We start from the raw sequence: 25,839 nt of genomic DNA, 5'->3' as shown, positions 1-25,839 counted from the left end.
TTTATAAGTTCTTGTATTTTTTTCCCAAATATAAACTAATAAATAATAATAGATTAAATAATAAAAATTATAATAATTATAATTTGTCTATTATTTTTTTTGTTATAATTTGTCTATTATTGTCTATTTTTTCAATAGTACAACTAAATTCATAGCTAGTGTTTTGTGTATCATGCTACTATTTTAGAAATTTTGGAAACAATTTTTATTCCTAAATACAAAAAAGTAAATCATTTTAATTTGTCTAGTACTGTTTTTCAATATTTTCTTTTAAAATGTCTTAAAAAATCACTGTTACGTTTTGGAAATTACATTTTGAACTATTGTTAAATTCTAATATTTTTTCCTAAAGAGTAAAATAAATAAATAATATTTTATAATAATATTTTGATTTGTCTAGTACTGCTTTACAGTATATCTTTTCTCTAAAATGTAATGGGGGAAAAAACCCACTATTCTCTGGTGGAAATTTAATTTTGGGACTCATAGCTAGTATTTTATGTATTATATCATGTAAATATTTTATCAAATTTTACCCTAAAAACAACAAATAGTTTGACTTTGATGTTGAAATAACTGATTTTACCTGTATTTTCTTTCACTTTCATTCATTACCACTCTTTTACATGTTATATTTCTTCATATCAATTTAATTTCAACATACCAAGTTGAAATGATTTATTTTTATAATATACTTTGTAACCAAGTACAAGTTTACTAACTTTCAAAAGAAAAAAAGGAGCATTAGTGAGGCAAGTACAATGCATTTGAAAAGTAGCAATAAATAAAAGTACAATGTTTCTAAGAATATTTTCATATAATGAAAATGAAAAATCTGTTAGTTTGAATAAAAACCAATCCATGTTACTTAAAAGGCATTCTAGTAGTTTAAACAGTAGAGTAAGGGCTTGTTTTGATTCTTTGGGAATGCATGAACTAATAAAACTTGAATGCAGTGTAACCCACTTTAGATAAATGCATCTGCCAAATGAAGACAATAAATATAAATGTGGCTGTAGTTGAAGAAAGGCACACTTGTAAAGAATGTCTCTGCTGTAGGAGCTTTTGCAGTGGTTGTTTTCCTTCTCTGTACTGCCTGTTGATTATCAGCATCATCCTTTGCTTGTTTATGTTTTGTGAGATGTCAGTCCCCCCATCGGACGCAGAATGACAGCAGAAGGAAGAGCCGTTTTGGGGCCTGATGGAGAGAAATACAGTCGAGCAAAGCATTTCACCCAGAACTCCCTCACGGAGCCCTGCACTCTGACAGGCGAGCGCTCATTTTAACCTCACGCAAACACTCCGCTTATTCTGAATGTATCTTCACGACTGAGGGAGTCGGGGGCGCGTGGCTCCTTCTGACAGCTGGTAGGAAGGGGAGGGAGCGTTAAATGGCTGCCACGGCGGATCCGGTGCCTGCTGAGCAGAACCATATTTTGGCATTTACTTGTCAGGCATATACAAACACAGATAACACACCTGGACAGAAATGGCGAAGGTTTGTTTGTCCGGAATGAATTTTGCATGGGATTTACTAAAAGACGATGTCTTGAAATGACCTTTCGGACCTTTCAAAAGCAAACATCCTTATAAATAATGTGTTTTTTTTTTTTTTTTTCCTCCTGTCCAACCTTCAGACTAAAATACAAGGAACCGTCTGCTAATTGTAAAAACCAAACAGCTCTTTCCTTGCTGAAAGGTCCCGGGAATTCTTGCTGTACAAATACATTTTTTCACAAATACAGTATTTTTATTGCACTGTAAATTCCCATATGGCAAGCTATTTTTTTAGTTAGTTAATGAGTTGTTTGTTTGTTTATTCAGACATATTTGTAAATATATTTCAAAATATTTGCAATTAATCATATTTGCAAATAAATAAATGTGTATATATTTGTGTGTGAATATATATTTTTAGAGTCATTTTAAAATATGTGTTTTGCTCTACATATATTGAATTTAAAGAAAATATATTCACATATTCTACATTTAAAGAAAAATGTGGTTGTCCATAACAGATTTAAATAAAAATCAGCAAGGAACATGCTTTAGAATGCGCAATCAATAAATAAATTACAACACCTTTTAAACAATTGAACATTAAATTATTATAAATTTAGTTTTGATTTTTAGCCTAAATGTAAGATTTCAGTTTCAAAAATATACTTAACTGAACCTCACTGTTTACAACATTACAACAATAATTAGCATATAATTATAATATTGGCATACATTTAATGTTAATATTTATGTATGCATGCAGGGTTTTTTTTTTTTATATATATATATATATATTTTTTTTTCTCCATATATTCTTCATTTATTTCATTTAACGAGAATATAATCACGTATGACACATTTTATAAAAAACCTTTTTTGTCTATAGCAGACTTAATAAAAATGTAAGGAACATTTATTTATTTATGCATTTATTTATGCATGATTGGCTGTACACATTTTTAGTTTTTAAATATATTTTAAAATATACAAAAAATGACCAAAATATATTAGCTACAATATGTAACGTTTATAATATATATATATATATATATATATATATATATATATATAATATATTATAATGTTTGTTTTTATTTATTTATTTATTTCAAAATCATTTTCATATATTTCATTTAAAGAAATAAAATATATTATTGTATGCCACACTTTATGAAAACCTTTGTTGTTGTCTATAGCAGATTTAATAAAAATCAGCAAGGAACATTTATGTATTTTCATTTATGCAAGCATGCATGCATGCCATTTGGCTGTACATGTTTTTATTATTTAAATATACTTTAAAATATACATATATATGAAAAAATGCATTTATTTATTTAGAATTTTTGCAAGTCTGTTTACAAAATAAAAATATAAATTTAAAGTCATCTTCATATATTTTATTTAAAGAAAATATATTCACATATGCCACAATTGATGAAAAACTTTGTTTATTACAGATTTAATAAAAATCAGCAAGGAACATGCTTTAAATGCTCGATCAATCAATTAACCAATCAATAAATTACAAAATGTAAAAAAAAAAAAAAAAAAATACTCATTAAATTATTAGAAATTTGTAGAAGTTTTGATTTCTGTCCTAAATGCAGGGCACTGTAAGATTTAGTTTCAAAAATATATTTAATTTTTTTTTTTTTTTTTTTTTTTTTTGGTAAATCTTTAAAGGAGAAGTCCACTTCCAAAACAAAGATTCACATATAATGTACTCACCCCCTTGTCATCCCAGATGTTCATGTCTTTCTTTCTTCAGTCATAAAGAAATGATGTTTTTTAAAGGAAAACATTTCAGGATTTTTCTCCATATAATGGACTGGTATGGTGCCCCGAGTTTGAACTTCCAAAATGCAGTTTAAATGTCTTTGCAAAGTGAACATGCAAAGAAGATCAAACACCCTTAACAAAAAAGGTAAAACAGTGATATAGGACGATTTTGAAGTTGAGGGAGAACATGAGATGGGAGTTTTTCGACATACACGAACTGTCATGAACCAGAACAAAAACAGTCCAGGCAGAGCAAGACAAGACGAGCGTTTGATATTAAAAAGTATATAAATTGTATTATTTTTGGAAAATAACCAATCGTTTTGTTAGATAAGGCCCTTCTTTCTCGGCATTTGGGATCATTTAAAACCACATTTAAACTGCAAAATCCTGAAATGTTTTCCTCAAAAAACAATTTCTTTATGACTGAAGAAAAAGACATGAACATCTTGGATGACAAGGGGGTGAGTACATCATTTGCAAATTGTTGTTTGGAAGTAGACTTCTCCTTTAAGTTCTCATCCAAGAATGCTAACATTTAATGTTAGAAATGAAATGGATGACTGGCCTTTATTACTTCTTTTGTAAGTCCATGGCAAATAGTTTAGTTAATAAACTCATTTTCCCAACCTAACCTGCCAGTGGCTATTTTATAACTTATAAGTCCACTGGCCTTTTTGCCACCTTTCTTAATGACTGCTAGCTTTCCTACGCCGTCTTTATGGGTGGCCGCTGATGCAGCTCAAGCAACATCCTTATTAGTACAATAAGGTTAATTAGCGAGCGATGCCATTGAGCAAATTCCATTTTCTGTTGTAACCTTGGAGGATTTTTCATGCAGCTCACAAAATGGACGTGTCACAGTGATGGCTGAATACCGGAGCTGAATTAGTCAGTGCAAAGGTATAATCATAAATCTGATTTGAAATTACTAGAGATGTTCGTAATAATAAAAAAAAATCTGTCTGTCAGGAAAATAGTGCGAGCGTTAGTGGGCGTCTTTTCAATTTTCCATTTTTGTTAAAAAGACTTCTTTACATGCAATTTTTGGCACACTATTTTTTCCATAATTTGCAGATAAACTGTCTGCGTGACAGAAAACTGACATTTGTTAGTTTGAAAAAAACTAGAAGCCTTATTTGCATCTCTGTTTTTTTTTTCTTGTGCAAAGTAGATTGTTTTATCCAGCTGAAATAAAAACAGATGCAATGATCAGCCTGTGTAATGCTTAAAGAAGCATAAGTGCAATTGAGGTCATTGGCATATGTATTGAAATACAGATATCACTGCCAGATTTCACTTCATCCTCTGTGAATACGGCAACTTTATTATACATTACAGTTCAGGCAAGTTTGCTATGAATAATCTGCACCTTTGTATTCTGTCTTGTAGCTTCAAAACAATATTTAAAAAAGGCATGCAATATATACTTTATATTTGGATTGAACAGTTTGACTATGAAGTGTTACAGCTAACAAGATTGCACTTTAGAACTGGTATGAGTCAAATCAAAACATCCTCATCTTTCATAGACACTCACTTATGGGTTAGGTTTCTGCAATTTAAATAAACTCGTAAGAACTGAACTTCCAATTAGGGTTTATAGTGTTGTTCCATAGAGCAACTTTTTAAAAGAACAGATCAAAAAACGAAAAAAAAAAAAGAGAAAGTGTGCTCAACCTCAGACAGTTCGAGAAGATTTAGTTTCTTCATGGGAGCAGATTTGGAGAAATTTAGCATCACTTGCTCACCAGTGGATCCTCTGCAGTGAATGGGTGCCGTCAAAATGAGAGTCCAAACAGCTGATAAAAAAACATCACAATAATCCAAAAGTAATCCACACCACTCCAGAACATCAATTAACATCTTGAGAAGCCAAAAGCTGCGTGTTTTATAAGAAGCAAATACACCATTAAAGCATTTTAACTTCTAACCATCACTTCTGTATTAATTATGATGCTTTCTCAAGTGAAAAAAGTCCATCTCCTGTTGTCCCCTCACATCAAAATCCACCCACACATTTGATTAAAACTTGTTTTGGACTGTTTTTGCTTGTATTTAGACAAGCCTCAAGATGGCTTTTTCAATCAAGAAAGCAATATTATGGATAGAGGACACGTATTTTAGCTTGAAAGCTATTGTTTGAAGCTAAAAACGTTATAATGGTTGATTTGTTTCTCACAAACAAACAGCTTTTGGCTTTACAAGATGTTAACTGATGGACTGGAGTGGTGTGGGTTACTTGTGGATTATTGTGATGTTTTTATCAGCTGTTTGGACACTCATTCTGACAGCACCCATTCACTGCAGAGGATCCATTGGTGAACAAGTGATGTTATGCTAAATTTCTCCAAATCTGTACTGATGAAGAGACAAACTCATCTACATCTTGGATGGCCTGAGCATAAATATATTTCCAGCGATTTAAAAAATTGAACAGCACTTGCTCACCAGTGGATCCTCTGCAGTGAATGGGTGCCATCAGAATAAGAGTCCAAACAGCTGATAAAAACATCACAGTAATCCAAAAGTAATCCACACCACTCCATTCCATCAATTAACATCATAAGAAGCCAAAAGCTGTGTAAAGCATTTTAAACTTCAAACCATCACTTCTGTATTAATTATGATGCTTTCTCAAGTGAAAAAAGTCCATTTCCTGTTGTCCGCTCACATCAAAATCCACCCACACTTTTGATTAGAACTTGTTTTCGACTGTTTTTTCTTGTATTTTGACAAGCCTCAAGATGGCTTTTTCAATCAGGAAAGCAATATTATGGATAGAGGACACGTATTTTAGCCTGAAAGCAAATGTTTGAAGCTAAAAACGTTATAATGGTTGATTTGTGTCTCACAAACAAACAGTTTTTGGCTTCACAAGATGTTAATTGATGGACTGGAGTGGTGTGGGTTACTTGTGGATTATTGTGATGTTTTTATCAGCTGTTTGGACTGTCATTCTGACGGCACCCATTCACTGCAGAGGATCCATTGGTGAGCAAGTGATGTAATGATAAATTTCTCCAAATTTGTACTGATAAAGAAACAAACTCATCTACATCTTGGATGGCCTGAGGGTAAATACATTTCCAGCAAATTAAAAAAATTAGCATCACTTGCTCACCAGTGGGTCCTCTGCAGTGAATGGGTGCCATCAGAATGAGAGTCCAAACAGCTGATAAAAACATCATAATAATCCAAAAGTAATCCACACCAGTCCAGTCCATCAGTTAACATCTTGAGAAGCCAAAAGCTACGTGTTTGTGAGAAACAAATACAACATTAAAGCATTTTAACTTCTAACCATCACTTCTGTATTAATTATAATGCTTTATCAAGTGAAAAAGTCTGTCTCCTGTTGTCCCCTCACATCAAAATCCACCCACACATTTGATTAGAACTTGTTTTGGACGGTTTTGCTTGTATTTAGACAAGCCTCAAAATGGCTTTTTTGCTCAGGAAAGCAATATTATGGATAGAAGCTAAAAAGTTTGAAGCTAAAAACATCATAATGGTTTATTTGTTTACACAAACATACAGCTTTCGGCTTCACAGGATGTTAATTAATGGACTGGAGTGGTGTGGATTATTGTGATGTTTTCATCAGCTGTTTGGACTCTCATTCTGACGGCACCCATTCACTGCAGAGGATCCATTGGTGAGAAAGTGATGAAATGCTACATTTCTCCAAATTGGTTGCGATGCAGAAACTCATTTACATCTTGGATGGCCTGAGGGTGATTCAATTATCAGTGATTTTTCATTTTAGGTTATTCAGTCTAATTCCTATCCCAATGCTGTAAATTCCCTTCTTCGTCTTCTCAAATACCTCTAGCTGTGCACACCACCCGTGAAGATGTGGATTTGGCACTCGTTTGCATTTGTTTTCCATGCATCGCCGCAGTGTGTCCAGAGCTCATCATCACAACAGAGATGGGCCTTCTGTGAAGCTGAACGTGCAAACAACAGACGCACAACACAAACGCTCTGTTCCACCGAGGCCTGAACCTGCTGTCGCCTTATTGTCCTTGATCATCTGTATCCTCAATCGCGACGGACAGATTCCCTCACCCGTCCAGCCTGTTGCTGAGTGGCGGATTTGGCGTGATTGGTGCTTCCCAGCTGTATTTTCTGGAGCCAAATACAGCATATTACAGATATGAGCTCAAGTGTCCATTATCTCTAATTAGATGGACCGTGCGGGGCAGATACAGACAGCCACTTTGAAAATTATGGTGTTGACCCTGACACAGAATGACATTAGAAGGTCATATTCTCTTGAACTGTTTCATAAGGTGAGTGGGATGTTTGTTAAAGTGGCTTACAAACAGAAATGAACTGTTTATGTAAACCGCTGTTGCTTTTAAAGATGCTTTTCCCCATGTTTAGCTTGATCATTTGCTTCTAAAAGGGGTTTTATAATGAAGGATTGTCAGATAAATAGCTTTTATGTCACAGCTGGGCAGTCTTTGTGAAGACCTCCTGCTCTGTTTTGCAAGCTGATGTCACAACATATAAAGGTCTCAGTGTTGCTCAGCAATAGTTTTCGTCTTTCCAGACTGATGAATCCTTGTTCGTGCTCTCAGCAGTTTGGTTAAATCTACAGTGGCCACAAAACGTATTTAGATACACTTGAAAATGCCTGAATGTCATTGCATTGGATAATGAAATATTATGCTGAGTGGCATCTGCTCTTAAATGCTCTTCTTCTTTTTCTTTGTGTTCTTGTTTTTTCTTCTTTTTCTGGGAAGAACTTGTTTTAAATTCTTATTAGTTGACTGCATGGTGAAAAAAAAATTGTAATGTTTTTTAAAAATAATTCTCTTTTGCTCACCAAGCCTGCATTTATTTGATCCCAAATACAGTATTGTGAAATATTTTTACTATTTAAAATAACTGCTTTCAATTTTAATACATTTTAAAATGTAATTTATTCCTGTGATCAAAGCTGAATTTTAAGCATCATTTCTCCAGTCTTCAGTGTCACATGATCCTTCAGAAACTATTACTTTTATTTAGCAAGGATGCTTTAAATTGACAAAAGTGATGATAAAGACAAAAGATTTCTATTTAAGATAAATGCTGTTCTTCTGAACTTTCTATTGATCAAAGAAACCTGAAAATTCTTCTTGGCTGTTTTCAACATAATAATAATAATTAAATTATTATTATTTTAAACACCAAATCAGAATATTACAATGATTTCTGAAGGATCATGTGAGTGGAGTAATGATAGTAAAAAAATTCAGCTTTCCAATCACAGCAATAAATTATATTTCAAAACATATTCAAATAGAAAAAGATATTTCTAAATTTTAGTTTTTTTTCTGTATTTTGAAACAAACAAATGCATTTAAAAAACATTCAAAATCTTACTGTCTGAAAACTTTTGACTGGACATGTAATAAATAAAATGCACTGAGAAACCATTTATTATAAGCTAAATTAATTATTGAAAAAAGGGTTTTCAATTGGTTGTTGTTGTTGTTGTTGTTTTTTTTTTTTTTTTTTTTTTTTTTTTTTTTTTTGTTTTGTTTTGTTTTGTTTTTGTCTTCATTCTGAAAATGCTTGAATTTCAATGGATTCTGTGCATTTTTGGTGTGATTTTATTCAGCCAAAAATGTAGTGTTCATATATTATTTGAGAACCACTTGATATACAGAAATAAAATCAGTATGCAAGCATGTAATGCGTAGGTCTATAAGCCACGTTGTAACCAAGGTTAATTAATTTATATATATATAGACCATTCCTTCAAGTAATTAATTCAGGACATATACAATAATATTAATTAAGCTCTTTAAAAGAGGCATTGCAGAATAAATATGAATACCCTTAAACGCTAAATTTACGTCTCTAAGGCATAACGAATCATGCGTAGCCCTATAAATGCAATTACCGCGTGTTAATATTTTATGCCGACAATTGAAAGACGCGCTCAAGAATACTTAGCCTCGCTATTTACGGGCAACCGCTCTGAATAGGCGATGCATGTCGCCTTTTCCCACCAGAAGAGGGCAATCCGATGCATAGCACTTGCAAAAGAAGGTTAAGCAATGACTGCACCAGTGCTGAGTGCAATCACACTCGCACACTCCTCTTAAAACCTTCTTCTGTTTTTGACAGATGTTCGGGGGAAAGAAAAGCGCCCTGAATGAGGCTTACAGCACCAGCTCTGCGCGCCTGTGAGATCGCCAGATATCTGGAATACATCACTCATCCCGAGCACAGCTCTGCTTTTTACAGGACATGAGAAAGATGTTTGCATCCGTCGCTTGGCTTTCTTCATAGCTGCGCACCTTGGCGAACATCCGATGGTGCGCTTTTGCGCAAATCTCTCCAAACTTTCCAACCAAGTGGAGGATATTTTGATCCGAAGGATATAGGCGATACACACAAGTACTCTCTGGAAATGTTCTTTTATGGACCTTCCCGTTAAGTAAACCCTTAATGTTCGTCTTTTACGCCGGGAAGAGCTCTTAGGATTTCTCCGTTGTTCACTTGGACATGTTGCGCAGCGGCGCAACTGCGGGATTGAAATAACGCTGCTGTTGCCGGAGTTTTCCGAACCTCGCCAACATCTCGGGCACCGCAGCTTTGGGCAGGTGCTGCTTTCTGAGTGTGTTTGAAGACGGTGCCATGCGGAATCTGGAATCCCTCATCGAAGGGCTGTAAAAACCTGCTGGAAACGCGACATTTACGCAGAGATGGGTATGTTTTAGTTGATTTGCACGAATCCGTACATTGGTTCTCTGTGCTCTCTTGGCTGTTTGGATACAGTTAGGATGTCGAACCCAAAGATCGTGTCTTAAAATAGCATTGCTGTGGGATTTATAAGTGCGTTGCATGTGTCAAATGAACGTGAATGTCCGTCCTTGATAGCGTGCAACTTTCATCACGCGTACCTGCAGACATCACATTGAATGAACGCAATTTATTGCATTAAATGAAGAGTGTTGTGTGATCAACAGGCTGTCTTTGTATCTGATGTTTAGCCGTCCTGATTGGATTCTCAGATGCTCGTAGATTTTCTAACTCACATCTGTTGGAGAGAATCTGTGCTGCCTCAAATGTGTCCTTGCAGATTTCGTTTGAGGAATCATGCATTTGCGTTTTCACAGTTCACTGTGGGACCCAAATAACTATGCATTTTATGAAGGGCAGGTAAAACCTGCAGTAATGCTGTGTCAGTTCTTGCATCCTTCAAGAGAAGGAAAAACCCTCCAGATTTTGATTGATGCTTCAGGGCAAATGATGCTGTCATAGAGGAAAGCTGTGATTTACAGTTTGATTTTATGCAGTCATTCATGTTGCTTGGAGTGCAGGGGTCTTGTTGTGGTCTCTTAACTGTTGCATGTTCTGCTGGCCTTTTTCTCTTGAAATTTAAGGGGATATCGTCCCATTAGATGCTTTTAAAATCATTCTGTAATTATTAGAGCACAGATGGTTGTCCCCATCATAAATAATCATAATCAGATCATAAATAACACCCCGCCCCCCCCTTCCTTTTTCCAGTGTACAATGTATGGAAAAGTCGTTCAGTCAAGTATGACTTAATGAAACGATGCTGGAAGTGTGTAAGAGCGGAAACAAATGTGATGCTTGTGTTCAGAATATGGGTATTGTCATCATAATGGCTGGGTGTCGTAGTGTGGCTGTTTACTGAGCAGATGATGTAGGTGGATGTTCACTTCTGTGCCTCACAGGTGTGCTGTTCGCTCGACTCGTCCAGCTCACGCTCGTTCTGTGACATTTCCTAAGATGGATGTTAAGAATAAAGCTTGGCAAAATAATAAAATATGTAAATGTAAAATGAAAAGACCAGTTTATACGCTGAAAAAAAAAAATGGTGCATAAAGAAATTATTTTTTAGATATTTTTCAGGACATTATGATGACAATTAAGCACCCCCGTCTTATTTTCATTACCTTAATGTGCAAAAAAATAAATAAAATAAAACATTCCCATTACTGTAATACAGTAATCATCCTGAGTGTACACACAATGATTTTATTTAGGATAATCAGCATAGTTTAAATTTTATCCAACAATTATATTAACACATGCACTTTACTATCTAAATAATATATATATATATATTGTTTTATTACAGTAATTATTTTATCTAGTATAGTAGGCTAGTGATGATGCATAAATGTATCACAAAAAACAATGTATAATGAAAAAAAAATGAATCCAAAAAAATGTCAGTAGCATGTAATGTTGCCGTATCTGCCACTCGGTTAAGATGATACCATTGTCCCATGCTGGCACGCTTAAACAAGCTGTAAAGAAATATGATAATAGCACAGCATGAAGAACAACTACTTACTGTCATATTCCTGTTAAATACCTCAGAGCGATATTACAGCGCTACAGAAAGGATAAGACCCGAAGCTAATTCCTCAATCCCCCTCCTCTCATCCTCGCTACCTGTCTCGCGTTACCGCAGCCCGCTGAAAGACATCTGGACACATCAAGTGTCCCTTATTAAATGTCCAAGAGCTTTTCTAGGTAATAGAGTGGAGAGGGTGTCAAAACAGATAACTGTGGAGAGAGACGGAAAACGTGTCAGCGGATGAGAAATGGATGCAGGAAGTAGCCATATCTGTTTCTCGATTTTGATTGCTTAAACTGTGAAGACGAATTCTCAGTTATGACCCGTTGCGTCAGGGGAAATTAAAATGTGGGTAATGGAATATCATTAAGTTTGATAGGAGGAATATATAAAAAAAAAAAAAAATGTAGATATGAAATCTCTTTTGTGACTTTTGCATGTGGGCTCCTATGTGAATGTGATGGGATTACTTCAGAGCTGTTCAATTTTGTGTCAGATTATCTTTGTGTGAGATTAGCACTGCTGTTTTGGGATTATGCTTTTCCTACTCACACAGAAACAAATCACAGATGGGATTAGCGCTGGAAAAGTTGGCCACCGTTACAGCGAGCTTTTCCGCAGGCCTCTGGTGATGCTGTATATGCTTTAAATTACGCTTGTAGGTTATGTGCTATGCAGTGAAAGAAATTGAATGAGAAAGTACATAAACAAGACATAAAAATCAATCCGTCTACCAAGAGGGAAATTCTGTTGCTTTCATAGCTCCTCACTGGATTCCTACTGTACACTCTTAAAAATGAAGCTTTCAAAAGGAGCTTTTCATAAGAGCCATTTTGTGTTCTACAAAGAACAATTCAGTAAACAGTTCTTAAAAGAACTATTTTTCTTGTTAGTGTAAAGAGTGTATCTTTTTCTACTATAGAGAGTCTTTTGTGGAATGGAAAGATTTCATGGATGTTAAAGGTTCTTCATGGAACCATAGATGGCAAAAAAGAATCTTTATTTTTAAGAATGTATGTTTGTCTGTAATGCTAGATAGATAATGCCATATGTGAACCTGGACCACAAAATAAGCAGCACGGGTATATTTGTATGGGTCAAAATTATAGATTTTCTTTTATGCCAAAAATCATTAGGATTATTAAATAAAATCACATTCCATGAAGATATTTTGTAAATTTTCTCCTGTAAATATATCAAAACCTAATTTTTGATTAGTAATATGCATTGCTAAGAACTTCATTTGGACAACTTTAAAGGTGATTTTCTCAGTATTTTGATTTTTTTGCACCCTGAGATTCCAGATATTCAAATAGTTGTATCTCGGCCAAATCACAAAGCATAAATCAATGGAAAGCTTATTTATTCAGCTTTCAGATGTATAAACCTCAATTTAAAAAAAAAAAATTTGACCCTTATGACTGGTTTTGTGCTCCAGGGTCACAAATGAGAAAGGAAAATCAAAATAAGATTGCTATTGTATATCACCAATTTCACTTAGTCAGCGATGACCTGAATGGGAAAGCAACTGAAGACTTGATCTCAGATTTGTTTCTAAAGAATCCACTCTTAGAAATTAAAGGGGTCATCGGATGCCCATTTTCCACAAGTTGATATGATTCTTTAGGGTCTTAATGAAAAGTCTATAATATACTTTGGTTAAAAATTCTCAGTGGTAGTTGAAACAACACCCTTTTTACCTTGCCAAAATCAGCTCTGCAAAAATCATCCCATTCTGGTTGAGGCTGCTTTAAATGCAAATGAGCTCTGCTCACCCCGCCCCTCTCTTCTCTCTGTGGAGTGACGAGCTTGTTTACTTTAGCTGCATTTAGCTGCGTTTAGTCGTTAAACTTGCTAACTAGCACATTATTGGGAAAGGCGAATGCAAAGATTCATAAAAAAAACCTTATACTCACTTCTGCTGTAAGTGAAGCTGGATCATGAATGATTCACGCGCAAACGTAATCTACTGCATCTTCAGCGGCTCAGATGTCGGCGGTAAATGACGACCACTATGTTCATTATTACATCCAGCAACACAACACCTCAATCGCTCAGTCTGAGATATTCTTGTCTAACTTACATCCCTGCTCCGGCATCAAAACATGGAGGTCGGACTGTTACAGCTGATCTGAGGTAAAATGCTCATGTCAATCAACTATCGTGGGAGCGGCCTCTGTTGGTGTGACGCCACAACGACAGGCATCTGAGAACGGCTTGATTTGAAAAAGGGGATATTATTTTTACAGATTAATTAAAAAACACTGCATGGATTTTTATCATTATAGGGTAGATTTGTACATACACTGACAACACGCATTAATGTTCAAACAACATGTAAAAGTGAACTTAGCATCCGATGACCCCTTTAAGGTTCCTTAATGGCATCAATGCTTGTCCATAAAACCTTTCCATTGGACAAAAGGTTCTTTAAATCATTAAAATGTTCTTCACACTAAGAATATAATGTTTTTTTTAAAGCATTAGTTCACTTCCAGAATAAAAATTCTGATAATTTACTCACTTCAGTCGAAAAGAAATTAAGGTTTATAAAGAAGACATTCTAGGATTTTTCTCCATATAGTGGACTTCAGTCAAAGCTAATGGGTTGAAGGTCCAAATTGGAGATTCAATGCAGTTTCAGAGAGCTCTGCACAATCCTAGCTGAGGAATAAGGGTCTTATCTAGTAAAATGATTGATGATTGGTGATTACCAATAGTTTTGCTAGATAAGACTTTGAAACTGCAATTTGGACCTTCAACCCATTGGCTCAAGTCCATTATATGGAGACACGTCCTGGAAGGTTTTCCTCAAAACTTAATTTCTTTTCGACTGAAGAAAGACAGATATGAACATGTTGGATGCCATGAAGGTGAGTAAATGATCAGGAAAGTGTTATTCTGGAAGTGAACTAATCCCTTAAGAACTGTTCACTCGCAGTTTCCTTGGGGAACCAGAAATGGTTCTTCTTTAACATTGATGCAGAAACCCACTTTTGAACCTTTATTTCTAAGAGTGAAGAACAATTTGGGTTCCCCAAAGAACCTCTCAGGGAACAGCACTCAAAAGAACCATTATTTTCTTAGTGTGAAGAATATTTATGAATCTAAAGAGCCTTATTGCACTATAAGGAAAATTTTGTCCGATATAAAGGTTCTGTAGATATTTTTCATGGAACCACTGATGCGCATAAAGATTCATTTTTAAGAGTGTAAGAGAAGATCTCAACAAAAGTCTACCATCAGAAGTCAAAGAATCCATTTCTCTTAATATGCATTTGGAGAGTTAACAGTTGTCGTGCTGCAAGAATATCGAGCTATAAAATGAACGTGTATAGCAGCTCAGATCATTTGACCTTGGGAGAATTTGATTGGAAATGCTTGAATTTGACTTGATCACAGCCGTCTTTTTAGATACTGAGATATAAAAGAGACATGCATGAGATTACTGAGATTACACTAAAAGTGTCTCTTTGCTCATCATTCCGTCCCTTTGCTGTTGAAAAACAATTGCAATATTAAAGGGATCTCATTTAGATTTTTCTTTCCCATGGGTGTCTAGCATCCAGTTGGTGAGATTGCTTTTACCACAAGTAAGGCTTTGCAGAAACTGCGGTTCTGAGCCCTGGATTTGGACGTGTTTTAATGTTGGTGGCATGATGAATGAGTTTTAAGATCAAGGGCTGGTTTACACGCACTATTTGACTGCATCTTGGCTGCCGTTCCTTTATCGTGATGAATTGGATGTAGGAAGGTGGGGGAGGCCAAGATGCACTTATGTTATCATGCATATATGCGGAGAGAACGACAAATTAAATAGAGGTTTTCAGGTTGGGTCTTTTTGTACTTAAAGCGTGACTCATGAGGGTGACTCCAGCCGTTACGCTGTGAGAGTTAATTAAAACTTTGGGAATTTGCATGCAACCCTATTGGGTTGTACAGTTGCTCCTTGTGTCCTTGCGTACCTTTGCATAACTTCGTGTGATCTTGCCCAAGGTGTTCTGTGTAGCTGGTAATATTGCAGAGACTAAATTGATTTACCCGTCTCTCTTTTTCTAATTAGGCTGTTCTGGCCTTCCCAAGTGACGTGTTGGCCATTTTAAGGGCTAGAATTCTTTACATTAGCCTAAAAACGTGTTCTGGGTGGTCTATGGGATTTTTCACATATGAAAACCAACATCGTAGCATCATGCTAAAAACACTAATACCCTAACAACTATTCATTTTGGTAGTGAATTTTTCACATGTAATCTGGATTTCGTAATCAGATTAAAAAATTAAATAATCAGCGTTGGGGGTAACGCATTACAACAACCCACACTCATTGGAAATACGTGCCTTTATATATATTTCTACAACACCGTAATTACATACCTTACTGCACGTTTCACGGCAGTTTCAATGTGAAATGTCCAGAGAGTGGCGATAAAACACATACAATAAATGACCGTGGCACATTTTTATTACACTGGTACAGGCACGTATTGCTGGTATCCACAACTCTAGATTAAACGAGTATGAAGACACTGATATCCGTCATAACGTCTGGCGAGAAATTGCGCGAACACTGGGATAAAAGTATCTGTCTTTTCACACTGAGAACAATTGAGGGACTCAAACACATCTATTAACAAAGATTCAAACATTCACTGATGCTCCAGAAAGAAACACAATGCATTAAGAGTCGGGGGTGAGAACTTTTTGAATTTGAAGATCAAGGTAATTTGCACTTAATTTGTCTTCCGGGAAACATGCAAGTATCTTTTGTTGCTTCCGAAGGGAAGCACTAAATGATATTTCAACAAAATAAGAAAAATTTGCATATCTTCATCCTGTTCAAAAGTTTTCAGACTCTTAATGCATTGTTTTTCCTTCTGGAACATCAGTGAATGTTTGAATCTTTGTTAATAGTTGTGTTTGAGTGCCTCAATTGTTCTCAGTGTGAAAAGATGGATCTCAAAATCATACAGTCTCTGCTGGAAAAGGTTTAAATATGCAAAAGATGCTGGAAAACTGAAGAATCTGCAGGACCTGGAGGATTTCTGAATAATAGTGCTCAGCTTAATTGTTCAAAACAAACAAGGGACTCATGAACAACTATTACAAAACAAACAAAGAAACAAAAAAAAGATCGTAGATCATTCAGGTAATTACACACAGTATTAAGAACCAAGTGTTCCAACATTTTTGTCGTATGGACTATATGTAAGCATCTTTTATGTAAATATATATTACTCAGCACAGTACTAAATAAAAAATAACATGCATTTTGTATGATCGCTCTTATTTTGTTAAAATTATTTATGTTTTCACAGATTCTACAAGGGGTTCCCAAACTTTTGCATGCCACTGTAGATTATATTACATTTGAAAATACTCCTAATCAGGCTACAGTTACTTAATTTTTGATTATATGATTACATATTATTCACATGGTCACATGACATGCAGGTGAAGAGGTATAATATTCATGTTTTTTATTAAGTGATTCATTTCGATTGTTGTCATTTTAAAAACATTTATTTTAATTCTTCATTTTTATGAATGAATTAATTATTAGCTTTTCATTAAACTTACAAACCCCAATTTGGGAAACTTAGATGTAATATAACATTTAACGCACTTCAGCAAATATATTTTCTCTCTTTGTATTTTTATGTCTATATGTCAATTTTTTTGTCTATTTAAATCAATGTGATAAATGAGTTAGGTGAAAAGTAATCTAAAATTATTCAAAAAGTAGACTGATTATATTACCTACAATGTGCAATGTAGGGCTGTAGCTATCGATTATTTTAGTAATCGAGTATTCTATCAATTATTCTATCGAGTAATCGGATAAGAGGTCGTTTTTCTTTATTAAAGAGCAATATTAAATATACAAGAGAAAATAAGATAGGTTTCTTAAAATGAATAGCTAATTTGTTTCCTTTTTAGAAAAATGTACATTTTTATTGCTGAAATTGCATACATTAATAACCATGAAAACTAAACCCATTTAATGCATTTTAATTAATTATATTTAAAATGCAAATAGGGACATGAATGCATTTAACTTGCAGTTACAAATGCATAAATAATATTTTGTTATTTTAACCAAGACATTGAATACTGATATTTATATGTATTTTTAAAATGAAGATGCTTTAAATGTAAAATCAAAACCCACAATAGGTGTCAGCAAGTCACTGTCACTGTAAGTGAGTCATTGCGATTCAACTGAATCATTTAACTGGTGATTAATTTAAGAATGAAACACTGTCATGTTGCTCGAAGACGCAAAACAGTGTGTGTTTGGAATGGTTATTTGTCTGCGAAATAGAGCAAAAATAGGCAATATGCTGTCTAAAATGTAAGTCTCTTAATATTAACTTCTCGTTTACTGATAAACTGTATCACATTTGTAATCATGCATGAGACAATAAATAGCACTTAGTCTTTCACAAAACATAGCTAACTTAGGGACATCATAACTAACCACCATTAATTTACAGTCTTAAATATGTCCAGCGTTTATCGGTTTGTGCGTCAGTAATAACGGTCTGTGGGGAGCATCATTTTTTGTATTCGAGTTACTCGAGGAATCGTTTCAGCCCTAGTGCAATTGTTGTGATGTAATTTGGAATCGGTGATGGATTACATGGAAATTGGTCTAATATCTTTTAATTTTTCATATGAGCAAATAACCTTCATTGCCTTACAATGTGAAAATGGGCCTAGAGAAGCGCATCTAGAGGTAAAGCTACTTATCGTGTCCAGTTGTAAGGTTTTTATAAAGCTCAGTGCTCAAAACAGGCTATATTGTACTGTATAGAGCACTATATTCTCATACTTTGGATTTACAAGCATGGCGTTTTACTAGGAAAACTTTTACTCTTGAGTACATTTACTGGGAAACAGGCTTTAAGTTATATAACCATAAACTTCGGCTACTTTGCACTGTAACACATCTACTTCAGACTTTTCACAGGAAGATTAGGGACTGTGTTTTTCTCTCATTATTTCAAATGAATTCAAAGGCCATTTGCAATGCCACACTGAACCGATTGTCCTGTAGATAACAGGTTGTTCGGCCGGCCTACGCTCTGTCTTCAAGACTATTAGATTAGCCCGTTTCATTCGATTGACCTACACAAAATGTTTCGATTAGATCTAGATCTGGAGGCTGGTAAACAGTGGTTGGGTTGGATGATTCAAACGCATTGCTGCTCACCATTGCACATTTATACAATTACTTTTATATTTACTCAATAGTTGTAATATGATTAAAGGTTCAGATGGTAAGCCTTTGTGCTGGCCACTCAAGATAAACCAATAATTTCCTGTTTTTGCTCCAAGAACAGCAGACAAAAGACTGTTATCAATTTTGGCACATCCTTAGCTTGAAAAAAAACCTCATCTCTGCCCAAACCGAGGAAAAAGCTCAATCAGATAACAAAGCATAAAGAGACACTGAGCCAGCCAAAGAGGAAATGGAAATTTTCACTGTCCTTCATTGATTGGCAAAGATGTTTTCATTGATTTCAAATATTTTCTCGAAATAGTAATTTAGTCATCTATTTGTCCGTTATTTACAGTATGAAACCCATATTTCTTCTAGGGAATACAAAAGGAGGAAAAACTCTGCCGGTTGCTGTTTTCCCTGCAATTACAGCGAATGGGGCTGAAGCTTTCAAGCTTTATAAAGAACACAAAGGACCACAAAAAACGTATCACAAAAGTAGTCTGACACATGCTGTATGTTCCAAGTCTTCTGAAGTCATTCGATTGCTTTGTGTTATGAAAAGACCTAGATTTACATCATTATTCACTAATTATCATCTTCTCCAGTGAGCTGTTAACCTCTGCGACCGGCTCATTGAGTCAGTTAGTTGAGCTTGAGAACCAGTCCAATTTGCGAACGAGTCATTTGAATCCCAAATTATTTCGGTCACTCAGTTGTGAAGTGGATTAACCGATTCATCAGACTCAAAAGAATGATTCGCTCGTGAATCGTGACAACACAGCAAAGACGGGATTTTTAGGGAGTTGTTTAAATTTCAATCTGCTTCCATCTGGTAAGAAGTCATATTTTGTCAATATTTTGTCAATTTGTGGCTCCGATCCTTATTCATTCATGTTAAACAGAAGAAAGTAAGTCAAAGAAATATGAGGATTTTCATTTTTAGGTGAACTATTTACCCAGCAAAAGTACCCAGCACAATCAAGCATAATCGATCAGAGTTTGCATTTTGTGGCAGCGGATATTTGCTTCTACTATTTTCATTTAGAAAACACAAACAATCACAAGGACATCTTGGCATCACTCAGTTCTCTCTGTGTCTCTTTTTCTCATCTGTAGCTTATCTTGCTTGACACTGTAGTCTTTTTTATCTGAAGATTTTCCATGTTCTTTTTCATAGTACATTTTGTTTTCATGCTGTGAACCATGAGTATTTTCTTAAAGTCAACAGTCTGGTTTCTCTACCACAGAGACTGTTTATTAGATCCAATGTGTAATTATGGCTGTTAAAGAAACCTTAAGGGGGGAATGTTTTTACTCCCTTATTTGAATAAAGTTAGAGTTCCTTTGGTTGCTTAAAGGTAAAGGTGTATATTTGCTTTCATTTTTAATTAAAGTACATGAAGTAGGAAAATCAATTGATGCCGGCATTTTAAGAAATGCCGGAAAATGTTCTAAAGCAATGATACGCATAGTAATCACATTAATATAAAATGAAAAGAAGGTAAATAAAATTCTGACTCGAAGCAACAGAAATAAGTTCATACTTTCCTCCTACGTACTGAATTCAGTAAACATTGGCTATGTAATTTGATAACCTGCTTTGTGCAAACTGTGCAGCGGGACTAATTAAGTATGTGCTAATCCTTATAAGTAAGTTATCATCAGTTTTCAACTAAATGCAAAGGACTAGGATTGAGCATTGACCGAATCATGGCTTATCCCTGCTTTCTCTTTGTGTTTAATGCAGGATCCCTGGTGAGATCCCGTTGGCTGATGATCCCCCTGCTCGTGCAGGCCTGGCTTTTGGCTTCCCAAGGCAGAGTCCGAGAGAAGCCGTGTCCCCGAAGCTGCCGCTGCGATGGCAAAATAGTATATTGCGAGTCAAATGCCTTCCGCGACGTGCCAAAGAATGTTTCCGTCGGATGCCAGGGCCTCTCTCTGCGGTACAACAGCTTGGTGAACCTCAGGGCTGGTCAGTTCGCCAGCCTCAGCCAGTTGGTCTGGCTGTACCTAGACCACAACTACATCAACGCAGTGGACAAACAAGCCTTTCAGGGTGTTCGAAGACTAAAGGAGCTGATCCTGAGCTCCAACAAGATCACGCATTTGGAAAACAGCACGTTCCATTCGATCCCCAACCTGCGCAACCTGGACCTCTCCTACAACAAACTTCAAGTCCTGCAGCCGAATCAGTTTCAAGGCTTGCGCAAGCTCTTGAGTCTCCACATCCGATCGAATTCCCTCAAGACGGTTCCCATGAGAGTGTTCCAGGATTGTCGAAACCTAGAGTTCCTTGATTTGGGCTACAATCGACTGCGAAGCCTCACGCGTAACGCGTTCGCAGGACTTCTCAAACTGACCGAGCTACACTTGGAGCACAACCAATTCTCAAAGATCAATTTTTCTCATTTCCCAAGGCTGAACAACCTCCGTGCTTTGTATCTGCAGTGGAATCGGATAAAGTCGATAACGCAGGGGATTACATGGACTTGGACCTCTTTGCAAAAGCTTGATCTTTCCGGGAATGACCTCCAGGTGTTGGATTCAAGCATCTTCCAGTGTCTCCCCAACTTGCAGACTCTCAATCTGGACTCCAATAAGCTAAGCAACGTGTCTCAGGAGGCCATCTCAGCTTGGATCTCTCTAACTACCATCAGTCTTGCGGGGAACATTTGGGAATGCAGTCCCAGCTTATGCCCCCTCGTAGCTTGGCTGAGAAACTTCAAGGGGAACAAGGAGACTACTATGATTTGTGCTGCACCAAAAGAGGTCCAGGGTGAGAAAGTCATTGAGGCTGTTGACACGCATGGAATCTGTAAGACGACCCCCACTCCTTACCAGCCGATCTCCTCCACTGTAAGCTCCCCATCCAAAGCTGGACGCTTCCCCCTGCCCACCATGTTCAGGGTGAATGAGAAAATAACACGCGGCAACCCTGTCGCGCCTTCCCCGACGGCTGCGTCCCCACCTGTCCCCGAGCAGGACTTCGAGCATGTTTCGTTCCACAAGATAATTGCCGGCAGCGTCGCCCTCTTTCTATCCGTGGCCATGATCTTGCTAGTGATCTACGTCTCCTGGAAGCGTTATCCCAGCAGCATGAAGCAACTGCAGCAGCATTCCATGGTGAGAAAGCGCCGGAAAAAGGCGCGGGAGACAGAGCGCACCCTCAGCTCCCCGCTTCAGGAATATTATGTGGACTACAAACCCACAAACTCTGAGACCATGGACGTACTGGTCAATGGGACAGGACCCTGTACCTACACCATCTCCGGCTCCCGAGAATGTGAGGTATGATCCGTCGCCCTCCTAAAATCCATTACCACTGCGGGGAACAAGAGGTAAATGTCCAGTCGGTGTGAGGCGAAAAAGTTGTGTTGTCTCCCTCCCTTTTCCGCTGCTAGCTGTTCCCCTCTAATGGGTAGGAAACATGGGTCAGTGCATGGCAACTTGAGTCATTCTCAGGCTTGTAATCAACGTTTGTTCCCTACTTTTACCTCAGGTATAGTAAGATAAAACAAGCCAAACACCTTGTTATATATCAAACACCAGCACCGGTTTGGGGATTGTTTACTCTGCTGGCTTAAAGCAAAACATTGAGTACTGCTTTTTAAAAAAAAACACCTCTGATTGGCTTCGAGAAATTGCTGTAGTTTCAAATACTGGGTCAAGTCTCTATGCATTGCTCCTTTCCTATCCTCTGTGTGTTTTCGCATTATTATCAACATGCAACACCCCAGGCAAATGGCTGTTGAGTTAAATAAATTGCGGTGGCCTGCTTGGTTAGAGGAAAGAGACCGAAAAAAGACATTGATGAAATGTGAGAGCTAATATGTCGGTCTGGTTCCAAGATAAATATTTGCCTCATTTTGCATTCAAGGTAGCAGTGACCAGATTACTGAGGGGTTGGAGAGATTTCCCTTAATCATGCACTTTGTCAGACAAATCACCAATTCAGGACGTAATTAAAGGTACACATTGCTGATCCTTGTACGTAATCCTGCCACATGGCTACTCTTTTGGCTAGCAATTGCGTCCCGTAATTTATGCAGTGTCATAGGTTCTCCCCATGAAATATGATAAGGCACAGGTCCAGCTTGAGAAAATAAGCGTAAAGCCTTTTGCCACAAAGCGGCTACTCGGGAGAGTCAAAGCACACATACAAGACAAATTAAATTTTTATTCAGGCCGCAGAACAGCAAAAGCAAAGGCAATCTTCATGGTTGAAATAAATTCAGTGTTCGAAGGTCTAATTATGCATGGCTTTCAGCAAAGGTCATCTTGAGTATCATCTCCATCACATTACCGGAAGTGTTAGAACAAGTTTGAGCTCCGTAGGGAGTCTAACTTACAGGACAGCCGTCATTTTGTTTTGTTTTGTTGATTCAGCGGATTGCAACTCTAAAATATGATAAAGCTGATTTTGTTTTTAGGAAATATGTTCCATGAAACAAGGGCAGATTAAATAATTATTAAGTTGAATTAATGAAATTCACCTGAAAAGTGTTTGACTAAGAGGCTTAGCGATTTGTTTGGAAGTGCTGTGGTGATTGTCTTTGCTTTCGCACCGGTAAAAGGTAATATTTTATTTTAGTGGTTTAATCTGCATTGTAAACAAGGTGCTATGCTTTTCCGCTTGTGTACTGTTGCCGTGTTGATTCATTTGCTTTATGGTTTTTCTGTTGTTAGCATCCATCATGTCCTTTGCCCCCTTTGTTGCTCCTCTTGTTGTGTTTTCCTGTCTTTTGACAATTACTAATTTTTTCAGTAAATGTAAAACTGAACCCTGCAACCCTTACTGCTAATGTGTAACAGTGATATTGGGTGATTTGTGTGTATGACCTCATGTGAAACGTGTTTTTCCTGTTGCTATGAGCCTGAAAGGGAAAGCATATCATAAAATGTACAGTATTATGTGTTCTACATAATGATAGGAGACAGATAATGTCTTTTTAGTTACTGTTATTGACTTTAGCTGCACATTAAAGTATTTTTGTGGTGCATAGCATGCTAAACACCAGAATATATGAGAAATGCACTAGAGATGTTCCTGAAAAGTGAATCCATATAGAGATTTTTTTCACGACACATCATCAATCGACCATATTGGTGGCACTGAGCATAAACAATGCCACTGATCTGAACAAATCTGGCATATTTTGCTGATTATTGCTGCTGAAAATGATCAATTATTGTCATGTTTTGGGCTGTTCTAATCAGTCGAACCAGGAAAAACTTTTGAAGTATTAAAAGTTATAACAAATCAGGGAGATGAGTGCAAAAAACTGTCTGAGGAACAAAAGGCGTTTGTGGTTGGCCAAACTGAACCAGCATTTCCAGGGCACGAATCTTGATAACATTCGTGTTTGTTCTTATCATTTCCGGTCAGGTAGGTAAAATATTAGGCTAATATCTTAAATAATACTGCTCATATGTATCTTTACCACCTGTTAACTTTAGTTTGTTGACTGAATCCTAATAATTTTAGCACATTATAGCTACAGTCTGAGATTCAAGGGATGTTTGTTCCACCTCAATCTTTTACACTACCAGTCAAAAGTTTTTGAACATTAAGATTTTTAATGTTTTTAAAGAAGTCTCTTCTGCTTACCAAGCCTGCATTTATGTGATCCAAAATACAGCAAAAGCAGTAATATTGTGAAATATTTTTACTATTTGAAATAACTGCTTTTTATTTGTGTATATATTAAAACGTAATTTATTCCTTTAATCAAAGCTACATTTTCAGCATCATTACTCCAGTCTTCAGTATCACATGATCCTTCAGAAACCATTCTAATATGCTGATTTTAGAAACATTTTTTAATTAGTGTTATCAATATTTAAAACAGTTGAGTATTTTTTTTTTTCAGGATTCTTTGAATAGAAAGATCCAAAGATCATTTATCTTAAATAAAAAGCTTTTGTAACATTATACACTATACCATTCAGAAGCTTGGGGTCTGTATAATTTTTTTTTTTTTTTGGGAAAATAATTATATAAAAGAACTAGCAATTAATACTTTTATTTAGCAAGGATGCTTAAATTGATCAAAAGTGATGTAATTTGATATAATATAATAATATGATATAATAATAAATGTTTTTTGAGCAGCAAATCAGAATATTAGAATGATTTCTGAAGGATCGTGTGACTGGAGTAATGATGCTAAAAATTCAGCTTTGAAATCACAGGAATAAATTATATTTTAAAATATATTCAAATAGAACCAGCTATTTTAAATAGTAAAAATATTTCAAAATTTTACTGTTTTTGCTGTACTCTAGATCAAATAAATGCAGGCTTGGTGAGCAAAAGAGACTTCTTTAAAAAAAAAAAAAACATTAAAAATCTTACTGTTCAAAAACTTTTGACCGGTAGTGCATATTTGGTTGCATCCTTGTACTGTGGGAATCTATCTTTAACTACAAGGTTTTATAGTCTGCCTGCTCTCCTGCTTGAGTTAGATGAGTCCCTGACATCTTTTTGTTGACAAGGCAGAACCACAGGAAGTCCAGGCAGTGGGCCATTACTGAAGCCCCTTGATGTTGTGAGCAGTCAGGCTGGCCATATTTACAGGCAAGAAGGATGGTGATTCTATCTCGGAAAATTGGAAGTGTCAAAGAGCGAGATCAGAGACATAAAGCTACGGCTGTCAGAAAGCAATTTTTATCGAGCGGTGATAACCTGTGACCTCCTGTGTCCGCGGTCAGTGGCATTGCTCGTACGCACACATCCGCAGAAGAGAAGAGGTATAGAATAACATTGGCCTGATAATATGGTGTGATTGTGGAGCGGACTGCCTTGCACACTCGCAGAAGTCGTATGGATGGGGAATAAGAGACGAAGGCTCTGTTTCATTTTGCACATGCAGTCAGTATTTGAAAATATGAGTTTTGATGTATTTTATAAATGGATGGCATGTATTTCAATTGTAGTTTGGCAGAAATGAGAAGCTTGGTCACTACAGTTGAAGTCAAAAGTTTACATACACCT

The 25,839-nt window shown here is 36.1% G+C and overlaps 1 protein-coding gene across 4 annotated transcripts in view; it reads left to right on the top strand.

Annotated features, from left to right (window-relative positions):
* Window positions 1–25,839, top strand: part of LOC127170119 (leucine-rich repeat transmembrane neuronal protein 4) — a 197,283-nt gene that overhangs the window by 6,523 nt on the left and 164,921 nt on the right. For 2 of the 4 annotated variants that reach the window (XM_051117913.1, XM_051117914.1), the window contains exons 1-2: window positions 9,354–9,993; window positions 20,593–22,183. In XM_051117913.1, the coding sequence (XP_050973870.1) occupies window positions 9,990–9,993; window positions 20,593–22,139 (1,551 nt within the window). In that variant the 5' untranslated portion in view covers window positions 9,354–9,989 and the 3' untranslated portion in view covers window positions 22,140–22,183. Of the gene's footprint in view, window positions 1–9,353; window positions 9,994–20,592; window positions 22,184–25,839 lie in introns of those variants that run through there. The other 2 variants (XM_051117912.1, XM_051117911.1) reach the window with 2 other exon arrangements.

This window comes from Labeo rohita, chromosome 8, assembly GCF_022985175.1.
Source record: "Labeo rohita strain BAU-BD-2019 chromosome 8, IGBB_LRoh.1.0, whole genome shotgun sequence".
Taxonomy (NCBI): domain Eukaryota; kingdom Metazoa; phylum Chordata; class Actinopteri; order Cypriniformes; family Cyprinidae; genus Labeo; species Labeo rohita.
Note: the sequence above shows the minus strand (reverse complement) of the source record. Positions and strands in the feature narration are given on the sequence as shown.